Genomic DNA, 10,643 nt, shown 5'->3' with positions numbered 1-10,643 from the left:
GTATCAACATCATTAAGAATGTCCATAACCAAATTGCTATACAAATTGCTATTTAATCACCCTATATACTGACATGTGGGGTATATGTTTTTCCTATTAGTCATCTTCTGACTGACCTTCAGGGGGTGAATAATGAGTATGGTTTTATATTTTGAGTTAATAAAGTTTAGTTTTATCCTTTTGTCAGCAAACATGAGGAATGACAAGAGACAACCCTTTTAAGAAAATCCAATTTTAGTTAAAACTACTCCAACATTATAAACATAAAAAAGACTTCTCCCCTATGTGATGACTCTGATGTTTATTAACAGTTGATTTCAAGGTAAAATATTTCCCACATTAAAAAAATGAAAAAGGCTTCTCCCCTGTGTGACTGCTCTGATGTTGATCAAGAAGCGCTTTCCGGTTAAAATATTTCCCACATTTTGAACAAGAAAAAAGCTTCTCCCCTGTGTGGGATCTCTGGTGCCTATCAAGATTTCTTTTCCATTTAAAACATTTCCCACATTTTGAACATGAAAAAGGCTTCTCCCTTGTGTGGGTTCTTTGGTGGCTATCAAGAACTGATTTCCGGTTAAAACATTTCCCACATTCTGAACAGGAAAAAGGTTTCTCCCCAGTGTGGGTTCTCTGGTGTCTATCGCGAACTGATTTCCGGGTAAAACATTTCCCACATTCTGAACAGGAAAAAGGCTTCTCCCCTGTGTGAACTCTCTGATGGTTAACAAAATGTGATTTATGTGCAAAACATTTCCGACATTCTGGACATGAAAAAGATTTCTCTGTGTGAGTTCTCTGGTGGCTATCAAGAACCGATTTCCGGTTAAAACATTTCCCACATTCTGAACAGGAAAAAGGCTTCTCCCCTGTGTGAGTTCTCTGGTGCTTAACAAGAAACGATTTCCATTTGAAACATTTCCCACATTCTGAACAGGAAAAAGGCTTCTCCCCTGTGTGGGTTCTCTGGTGCTTAACCAGAATCAATTTCCGGTTAAAACATTTCCCACATTCTGAACAGGAAAAAGGCTTCTCCCCTGTGTGAGTTCTCTGGTGGGTAACAAAATTTGATTTCTGTGCAAAACATTTATCACATTCTGAACATGAAAAAGGTTTTGTTCCTGTGTGAATTCTCTGGTGAATAACAAGGTCTGATTTCTGTTTAAAACATTTCCCACATTTTAAACATGAAAAAGGCTTCAATATTTCACCTGTGTGAGTTCTTTGGTGTTTAGCAAGATTTCCTTTCTGGATAAAACCTTTCCCGCATTCTGAACACGAAAAAGGCTTCTCCCCTGTGTGAGTTCTCTGGTGGTTAACAAAATGTGATTTTTGTGCAAAACATTTCTCACATTCTGGACATGAAAAAGATTTCTCCTCTGTGTGAGTTCTCTGGTGGCTATCAAGAACTGATTTCCGGTTAAAACATTTCCCACATTCTGAACAGGAAAAAGGCTTTTCCCCTGTGTGAGTTCTCTGGTGCCTAACAAGAAACGATTTCCATTTAAAACATTTCCCACATTCTGAACAGGAAAAAGGCTTCTCCCCCGAGTGAGTTCTTTGGTGTATAACAAGATTACATTTCTGGATAAAATATTTCCCGCATTCTGAACATGAAAATGACTTCTTTGCTTTAGGAGCAGTTTGTTTTTTATTGCCTCTTTTGTGACTTTGATTTCCCTTATTAGTCAGTAATGAATCAGAAGATGGGACCTGTTTCATAGCATCAGATGACAGATCTTTGCTGTGAATGGATGATGATATATCTGGAGTAATAGCAATCACTTCAGTTGTATCTTGTAGGATCTCAAGATCATCAGATTTAAAATTTGAAGATGTCAGCTGTCCCTCTGATCTCCTGGTACAGTCATCTGCTAAGATAAAAAATAATTATTATTTTTTAATAAAATATCCTTGAGTTTTATATTTTTGAACATTTCTATTTAAACTGTCCATAAAAATGGCAAGCTATGTAAAAAAAACTTTACTTGTTTACCAAGACAATGACAGTTCACAGTCTAATAGAAAACCTTGTTGGATGAACCAGTAGTGTGCGGTGTTCAACTGTTTGTTCATTCTGCCTCCCAAATATCAAATAAAAAGAAACCAATCAATGTTATGTAGGCGAAAATAATACCAATTCTCATCTCACAAAAAACAAGTCCCCACTCAGGTCCATCATCTGTCAATGGAAAAACAGAGGTTCCCACACTATTAGTGGCTCAAAGGCTGTTGAAAAGCAACAAGGTTTCTATAAACCAATCCGGCAAAATCCGCTCTCACTTCGGAGTCTTGCAGTGTGCGCAAACAACATTTAGGATCCCTGTATTTAGCAATATTATAGTGAGAAGAACCCACTTAATTTGTGATGTGTGTCTCCTGGAGCACAATCTGGGCACTATGTGCTGGGTAGAGTTGAGCGATACCATCCGATACTTCAAAGTATCTTATCGGATGGTATCGGCCGATCTTTAAAAAAAGTATCGGTATCGCCGATTCCGATACCGGAAGTCCCATTCAAGTCTATGGGACTTCCGGTATCGGAATAAGAAAAACCCTTTCCTGCCCTTGTACAGCCTCTCTGGGGTCTGTACGGGCCTTTCGGGGGGCTGTGCCGGCCTGCCAGGGGGTCTGTGCAGGCTCCGGTGGTCTGTGCCGGCCTGCCGGGGGGCTGTGCAGGCTCCGGGGGGCTGTGCCGGCCTGCCGGGGGGCTGTGCCGGCCTGCCGGGGGGCTGTGCAGGCTCCGGGGGGCTGTGCCGGCCTGCCGGGGGGCTGTGCCGGCCTGCCGGGGCGGCTGTGCCGGCCTGCCGGTGGTCTGTGCAGGCTCCGGGGGTCTGTGCAGGCATCGTCCGATGGGACTACAAGTCCCATCGGGCGATGCCTGCTACCATGACAGTGATTGACACATTAGCCAATGATGGGACAGTAGTAGTCCCATCATCCGGCTAATGTGTTAAATGTAAAAAAAAAAAAAAAAAAAAAAAAAAAAAAAATACTACATACATACTACATATATACTACATACATACTACATACATGCTACATACATACTACATACATGCTACATTCATACTACATGCAACATACATACTACATATATACTACATGCATGCTACATACTGCATACTACATGCTACATACATACTACATATATACTACATGCATGCTACATACATACTACATACTACATACATGCTACATTCATACTACATGCAACATACATACTACATATATACTACATGCATGCTACATACATACTACATGCTACATACATACCACATACATACTACATATATACTACATGCATGCTACATACATACTACATATATACTACATGCATGCTACATACATACTACATGCTACATACATACTACATACATACTACATATATACTACATACATGCTACATACATACTACATGCATGCTACATACATACTACATGCTACATACATACCACATACATGCTACATATATACTACATGCATGCTACATACATACTACATATATACTACATGCATGCTACATACATACTGCATGCTACATGCATGCTACATACATACTGCATGCTACATGCATGCTACATACATACTACATACATACTACATGCTACATACATACCACATATATACTACATACATACATTCATACAATACATACATAGACATACAGTACATATAACATAGAGTAACATACTTACCAATACTTGTCACATTGTTCCCCGAAGCCATTGTCTTTCCGGAATAAATATTAACATAACAAACCACAAAAATACTCACCCACGATCCGAAGCAGTCCACGAGTGTGTCCCACGACGATCTTGGGTAGAGAACTGCAGCATCAGATGATGCTGCCGTTCTCTACGGGCTGCAGGAATCCAATGACGGAAGGTAGGTATCCTTCCGCACTGTATTCCTCCGCCACTTAAAAAAAAAAAAAGTCCCTAGTCTCACTTTATGCCATTGCTGTGTGGGAATTTCCCACACAGCAATGGCATAAAGTGAGACTAGGGACTTTTTTTTTTTTAAGTGGCGGAGGAATACAGTGCGGAAGGATACCTACCTTCCGTCATTGGATTCCTGCAGCCCGTAGAGAACGGCAGCAACAGCTGATGCTGCAGTTCTCTACCCAAGATCGTCGTGGGACACACTCGTGGACTGCTTCGGATCGTGGGTGAGTATTTTTGTGGTTTGTTATGTTAATATTTATTCCGGAAAGACAATGGCTTCGGGGAACAATGTGACAAGTATTGGTAAGTATGTTACTCTATGTTATATGTACTGTATGTCTATGTATGTATTGTATGAATGTATTGTATGTATGTAGTATATATGTGGTATGTATGTAGCATGTAGTATGTATGTAGTATGTATGTAGCATGCATGTAGCATGTAGTATGTATGTAGCATGCATGTAGTATATATGTAGTATGTATGTAGCATGCATGTAGTATATATGTAGTATGTATGTAGCATGCATGTAGTATATATGTAGCATGTATGTAGTATGTATGTGGTATGTATGTAGCATGTAGTATATATGTAGCATGCATGTAGTATGTATGTGGTATGTATGTAGCATGTAGTATATATGTAGTATGCATGTAGTATGTATGTAGTATGTAGTATGTATGTAGCATGCAGTATGTATGTAGTATGTATGTAGTATATATGTAGTATGTATGTAGTATGTATGTAGCATGTAGTATATATGTAGCATGCATGTAGTATGTATGTAGTATGTATGTAGTATATATGTAGTATGTATGTGGTATGTATGTAGCATGTAGTATATATGTAGCATGCATGTAGTATGTATGTAGTATGTATGTAGCATGCAGTATGTATGTAGTATGTATGTAGTATGTATGTAGCATGCAGTATGTATGTAGTATGTATGTAGTATATATGTAGTATGTATGTAGTATGTATGTAGCATGTAGTATATATGTAGCATGCATGTAGTATGTATGTAGTATGTATGTAGTATATATGTAGTATGTATGTGGTATGTATGTAGCATGTAGTATATATGTAGCATGCATGTAGTATGTATGTAGTATGTATGTAGTATGTATGTAGCATGCAGTATGTATGTAGTATGTATGTAGTATGTATGTAGTATGTATGTAGCATGCAGTATGTATGTAGTATGTATGTAGTATATATGTAGTATGTATGTAGTATGTATGTAGCATGTAGTATATATGTAGCATGCATGTAGTATGTATGTAGTATGTATGTAGTATGTATGTAATATGTATGTGGTATGTATGTAGCATGTAGTATATATGTAGCATGCATGTAGTATGTATGTAGTATGTATGTAGTATGTATGTAGCATGCAGTATGTATGTAGTATGTATGTAGTATATATGTAGTATGTATGTAGCATGCATGTAGTATGTATGTAGCATGTATGTAGTATGTATGTAGCATGTAGTATGTATGTAGTATTTTTTTTTTTTTTTAACATTTAACACATTAGCCGGATGATGGGACTACTACTGTCCCATCATTGGCTAATGTGTCAATCACTGTCATGGTAGCAGGCATCGCCCGATGGGACTTGTAGTCCCATCGGACGATGCTTGCACAGACCCCCGGACATCAGCACAGCCCCCCGGCAGGCCGGCACAGCCCCCCGGCAGGCCGGTACAGACCCCCACAGGGTGCACAGACCACCGGCAGGCCGGCACAGCCCCCCGGCAGGCCGGTACAGACCCCGGGCAGTCCACACAGCCCCCCCGGCAGGCCGGCACAGCCCCCCGGCAGGCCGGCAGAGACCCCCGGAAGGCCCGAAATGACGGCGCATCATGATGCGCACACACCGCGCATCATGATGACGTCAGGCCGTCAATCAACTGAACTTCCGATTCCGATGCCGAATTCCGATATTGAAAAAATATCGGAAGTCGGTATCGGAATTCCGATACAGCAAGTATCGGCCGATACCCGATACTTGCGGTATCGGAATGCTCAACACTAGTGCTGGGTAAGAAAATGGCAAATGTGTAATTTTCATTCTCCAACATCCACTGCGTGTTAATTTCCGGAAAGTGGCTGTGGAGTCACAATATTCACTCCTCCTAAGGATTATAACCCTTAGTGAATTAATTTATGAAATGGAATCACTTTATGGGGATTTTTACTATTCTGGTTTTCTGTCATTTAGTTATATTAGGGCTTCTGCATATGGTGTGTCCAAACTCTTCTGGGATCTGTTCCTGCTGTCCAGCTGGAGTAATCTGCTCCCTACTTCAGCCAATTGGAAAGTACCACACCCTACTAAAGCGCAAAGCACATGGCCGGAATCTGCCAGATACAGCGCTGTTCTCCTCTGGTTCAGTCCTCTGTGCTCAGCTTGCGGCTTGTGTATTTGTTCCCTGCTGTGACCGTGGCCCGTTTACTGACTACTCTTGTGTCTTCTGATTCTGTATTCTGTTCTTCTGGTTCTGACCCAGCTACCTGACTATTCTTCTTGCCATCTGACACCACAGAAGCACCTGATAAGAGATAGATGCTACTGCGCAGGCGCCGCCATCGCCGGTGACATTTTGCTGGATGTAATTTTTTTTCTAAGCCTCACAATAGCCACAATATTATAGGCATTATCACCAATAATATCAATGCTATTATATGCATTATGTAATAATGGGGGGCAGGTCAGTGAGGGGTCAGCGACCTGTCATTAGCCAATACAAATGAATATATAGTCAGAGCACCACATAAAGCCCCGCCCACAGCCCCGCCCCAGAGCACGAGAATCTCATTAACTGAAAACTACAAATACAGATTAAACAACAACCACAAGACGGATTTCATCACCAGGTATCATTGTAATCAGTATAACGGCGCTGACCTGACAGTGTCTGTAGGTTACTGAGCACAATCCTGCTGACAGGTTCCCTTTAAATTTAGCCCTTTGGCATTTGGAAGAGGCGATGGAGAGATTTTTGTTAAGACTTTCAGGGAGTTACAGACTTACATAAGTGAGACAGGCCGATCCCACCACAAACTATCATACAGAATGAAGATGTAGAAAAAGACAGAGTAAAAACTTATTTTTCATCCCCAACAACAATGTACAGTAAATATGAGGGGAGAACACTAAACCAGAGTTGCATTCATTTCTGGTGAACTATTTGAGCTACTGTGAGTCCTGACCAAAAGAGTAGAGAAACTATTAGTTCTCCTCATTTGAGGAAAGATTGTGCAGTAATCTGAATTCTTTAGGATGGAAAACATAATGGAATTTGTGACGTGGAGTGAATCCATGACACCAGGGCTGGAGCCAACACATCTCCTGCAGGCGGGAATAAATGTATATTACAGCCATCAGCCACGCACAGCTTAGAGATCTATCAGGGCACAGGTGGAATGTTTGTCCTGTAGATTATCACAATCCTCCTGGAAGTTAGTTGGTTTTAATACAAATGTAAAAGTCAGGATAAAGGGAAACTCTGCTGTTATTGTAGAGAAATTCACACTTGGCCTCACGGCACATTTACTGTTGTCGCTCATAAAAGGGAAGTTTGGCCAGAAAGACTGGACCTGGTCTTGTAGGGAGTGTGGGGAAGGTGAGTTGACGGACAGACTTGACTGAAGGAAGAAGGGACGGTTTGTGCACTCTAGACGGATATTGGTAATGACAGAAGGGAAACAGCTGGGGAAGATAGAAAAGGAGTGCAATACCTAGATTTGACCACAAGATGGCAGGGGGAGCGTAGTTCAGGACTTGACAGCAGCTTAGGGCTTTAGAAACTACTTAGTCATGGGGCGGGGAGATAGGAACCCAGGAGGGAAATTCCCGAGGAAGGGGATAAGTAGGACAGGACAGGGTTCTAGGCTAGGCTAGTCCCGGGAGGAGCTCAGGAGGAGAAGACTCAGTACAGAGGACTGACGATGGTGTAGAGCTCGACCAGGGGACTGAAAGGAAGAGACAGTCAGGAGGGTGGCCCTGACACAAAGAACCGCAGGACAGACGAGGCCCCAGGGGTACAGATTGGACGACAACTTTGGACTGGTGAAGCGGTGGCGGTGCATAGGCCTAGGGCAGCCCCAGCGAAAGATCCGCGAGGAACATCACTACGACAGAAGGAAGGTGAAGGTACCCGGGTCTGAATACAGAGAGCCATAAAGGAGCTGCGGTGTATGGCTACATTCGTCAGGAGGACGGCCAATAAACTCAGACCTATTGCAGCTGCCGCGATCTCGGACGCCTGGAGTGGCAGTGGCGTCAAGAGGTCAAATCTCATCGGGAGACCTGCCCCTGGGAGCCACTGACAGCACCCCAGACATCGGTTGGAGAAGAGGAGCGACTGTGGGCCCTGCTGGAGCAGCCGCCGAAGACATCGCCTGGGAGCCTCCCCGTGGGACCGACAAGCCTGGAGGCTAACCCTGCTGTATGGCGGGGTGAAGATTGGAGGTTGCGGGGTGGCCTGCCGGAGGCTGTGGCAATGGGGTGAGAGAGGGCTTTGCGGCCTCTGCTGGGCTGAGTGACGCCTCTGCCCATGTCCCCGAGCCACCCTGCCCGGCGGCGCCATGTCTTGTGTCGCCAGTGCGGAACCCACCTGTGGCCGTCCCTGCCACGTTCCACCGAGAGTCGGCGGCCTATCCACCGAAGCCTGCCACCACTCCGGCTCCGTCTGCGACTCCAGTTGCGGCCTGCCCCGCGGCCGCGTCCACTTCACTCCCGAAGCTGGCTGCGGCCCACTTGTTGGGCTCTGTAGCCTATCCACCGGGACCCACGGCTGCCCCTGCCCACCGTCCGGCCCCAGCAGCTGCTGGGCCGCCGGAATCTGTGGCCGCCTCTTCCCCCGCTCTCGACCCCGGCCGCGTCCCTCCCACCGAACTCCGTGGCCTACTACGGACCCTCCGTATGGGTAGCAGAAGTCATAGAGAAGAAGGCCCGAGAGTGGGAGATCTGGAGCCTGCTCCACGAAAAAGGAGAGGCAGGCATGGTGGCTTTCCGATCCACCAGTGGCTCGTGTATACCAACCTGGAGAAGGGATACGGGTTCATTCGAGACCTCGCAACCGGCCAAAAGGTATATCTTAATGTGACTTCCATCCGTCACGGCCGGGCTTTGCGGGAGGGGGACTTGTGTCATACTATAAAGAATACTGTCCCCGCGGCTATTATGCAGTAGCCGTGATCGTCGAACCCGAAGGCCACGCGCCCCCGTAAAAAAAGGAACCCCCAAAGACACTCCCAGGATCCCGGGAGCTCCACGGCTGTGAAGCCCCCTACTATCGGCATAACACCGGCTATCAGGAGATGGCCCGGACTACCGGGATTTCGATGCACCGTTGTGCAGGCCTAGAGGACAGTTTCGTGTTCCAGAGAAGGAAAATGTTTTTATGTTTTGCTGTTTATTGTTTTCTCCTGACCAAGTGGGGATGCAGGGAGAAAGTGCTAATGTTAAAGGAAGGGGGAGTATTCCTGTTCTGTTTTAAAATGTGTTGAAAGAAAAAAAGGAAAAACAGGAAAAAAAGAAAAGTTGTTACTCATACTGTTATTAAAGTAGAGGTAATGGTATGCTAACAAGTTGATTTAATGTGTAGTATGTATAAAAAAGTGTAACAGGTCCCGGGTACAGGGTAGGATAAAAACGCCGACCATGACTCTTTTTAATTTGATGGACAAAGAGACGGAAGATATTGAGCCAGACAGTGGTCCGTCAGTGGGTCCCCGACACCACAGACACCCTAAAAGGATGGGCGGGCGCTAGTGAAGGCCTGGTAGGCGAAAGGCCTCGGTCATGGTGTTCCGGACAGTAGAGGGTAACAGAAACGGAGAGCAGTGGGAGGTACATGCCGTAGAGTAGTCCGGGTGGACCTCGCCAACCTGAAAGAAGCTGTCACGTGCCGTGCGCGCCAGCGGGTAGCAGTAGGCTGCTCGGAGCATGGTGCTCCCGGTTTGGTTCGGCGCCCCCCCGCGTGTGGCGGGTTTGGCCCAACAACCAGTCCGACAACAGACGGTGGACAAGCTTCAGGACAACGTAGGTAAGGAGTATGATTGTCGGGGATGACAATACACAAAGGAAGGGAGAGTGTGGGAAGGTGACTTGAAGGATAGACTTGACTGAAGGAAGAAGGGACGGTTTGTGCACTATAGATGGATATTGGCAATGACAGAAGGGAAACAGCTGGGGAAGATAGAAAAGGAGTGCAATACCTAGATTTGACCACAAGATGGCAGGGGGAGCGTAGTTCAGGACTTGACAGCAGCTTAGGGCTTTAGAAAATACTTAGTCATGGGGGCGGGGAGATAGAAACCCAGGAGGGAAATTCCTGAGGAAGGGGATAAATAGGACAGGACAGGGTTCCAGGCTAGGCTAGTCCCGGGAGGAGCTCAGGAGGAGAAGACTCAGTACGGAGGACTGACGACGGTGGAGAGCTCGACCAGGGGACTGACAGGAAGAGACAGTCAGGGGGTGGACCTGACACAAAGAACCGCAGGACAGACGACGACCTTGGACTGGTGAAGCGTTGGCGGTAGATAGGCCTAGGGCAGCCCCAGCAAAAGATCCGCAAGGAACGTCACTACAACAGAAGGAAGGTGAAGGTACCTGGGCCTGAATACGGAGAGCTGTAAAGGAGCTGCGGTGTATGGCTACGGTCGTCAGGAGGATGGCCAATAAACTC

At 45.2% G+C, this 10,643-nt stretch overlaps 1 protein-coding gene across 1 annotated transcript; it reads right to left on the bottom strand.

Annotated features, from left to right (window-relative positions):
• Positions 1 to 216: 216 nt before the first annotated feature.
• On the bottom strand, positions 217 to 8,252 carry LOC141073906 (uncharacterized). Its single transcript, XM_073561444.1, has 2 exons — positions 8,189 to 8,252; positions 217 to 1,868 (listed from the first exon to the last, which is right to left on the bottom strand). The coding sequence occupies exons 1-2, from the start codon at positions 8,250 to 8,252 to the stop codon at positions 340 to 342; spliced, it is 1,593 nt and encodes a 530-aa protein (XP_073417545.1). The 3' UTR covers positions 217 to 339.
• Positions 8,253 to 10,643: the final 2,391 nt, after the last annotated feature.

The sequence above is a fragment of the Dendrobates tinctorius genome, unplaced genomic scaffold, assembly GCF_039654945.1.
Source record: "Dendrobates tinctorius isolate UK_male_01 unplaced genomic scaffold, ASM3965494v1 ptg000320l, whole genome shotgun sequence".
Lineage (NCBI taxonomy): Eukaryota > Metazoa > Chordata > Amphibia > Anura > Dendrobatidae > Dendrobates > Dendrobates tinctorius.
This window is presented reverse-complemented; position numbering and strand designations above follow the sequence as displayed.

Excerpts from the sequence above, each read along its gene's own strand:
- LOC141073906 (XM_073561444.1), bottom strand. The coding sequence starts at position 8,252 with ATGAGATTTGACCTCTTGACGCCACTGCCACTCCAGGCGTCCGAGATC. Across the intron at positions 1,869-8,188 it reads GATCGCGGCAGCTGCAATAG|ATGACTGTACCAGGAGATCA; the intron begins GTCTGAGTTTAT and ends TTATCTTAGCAG.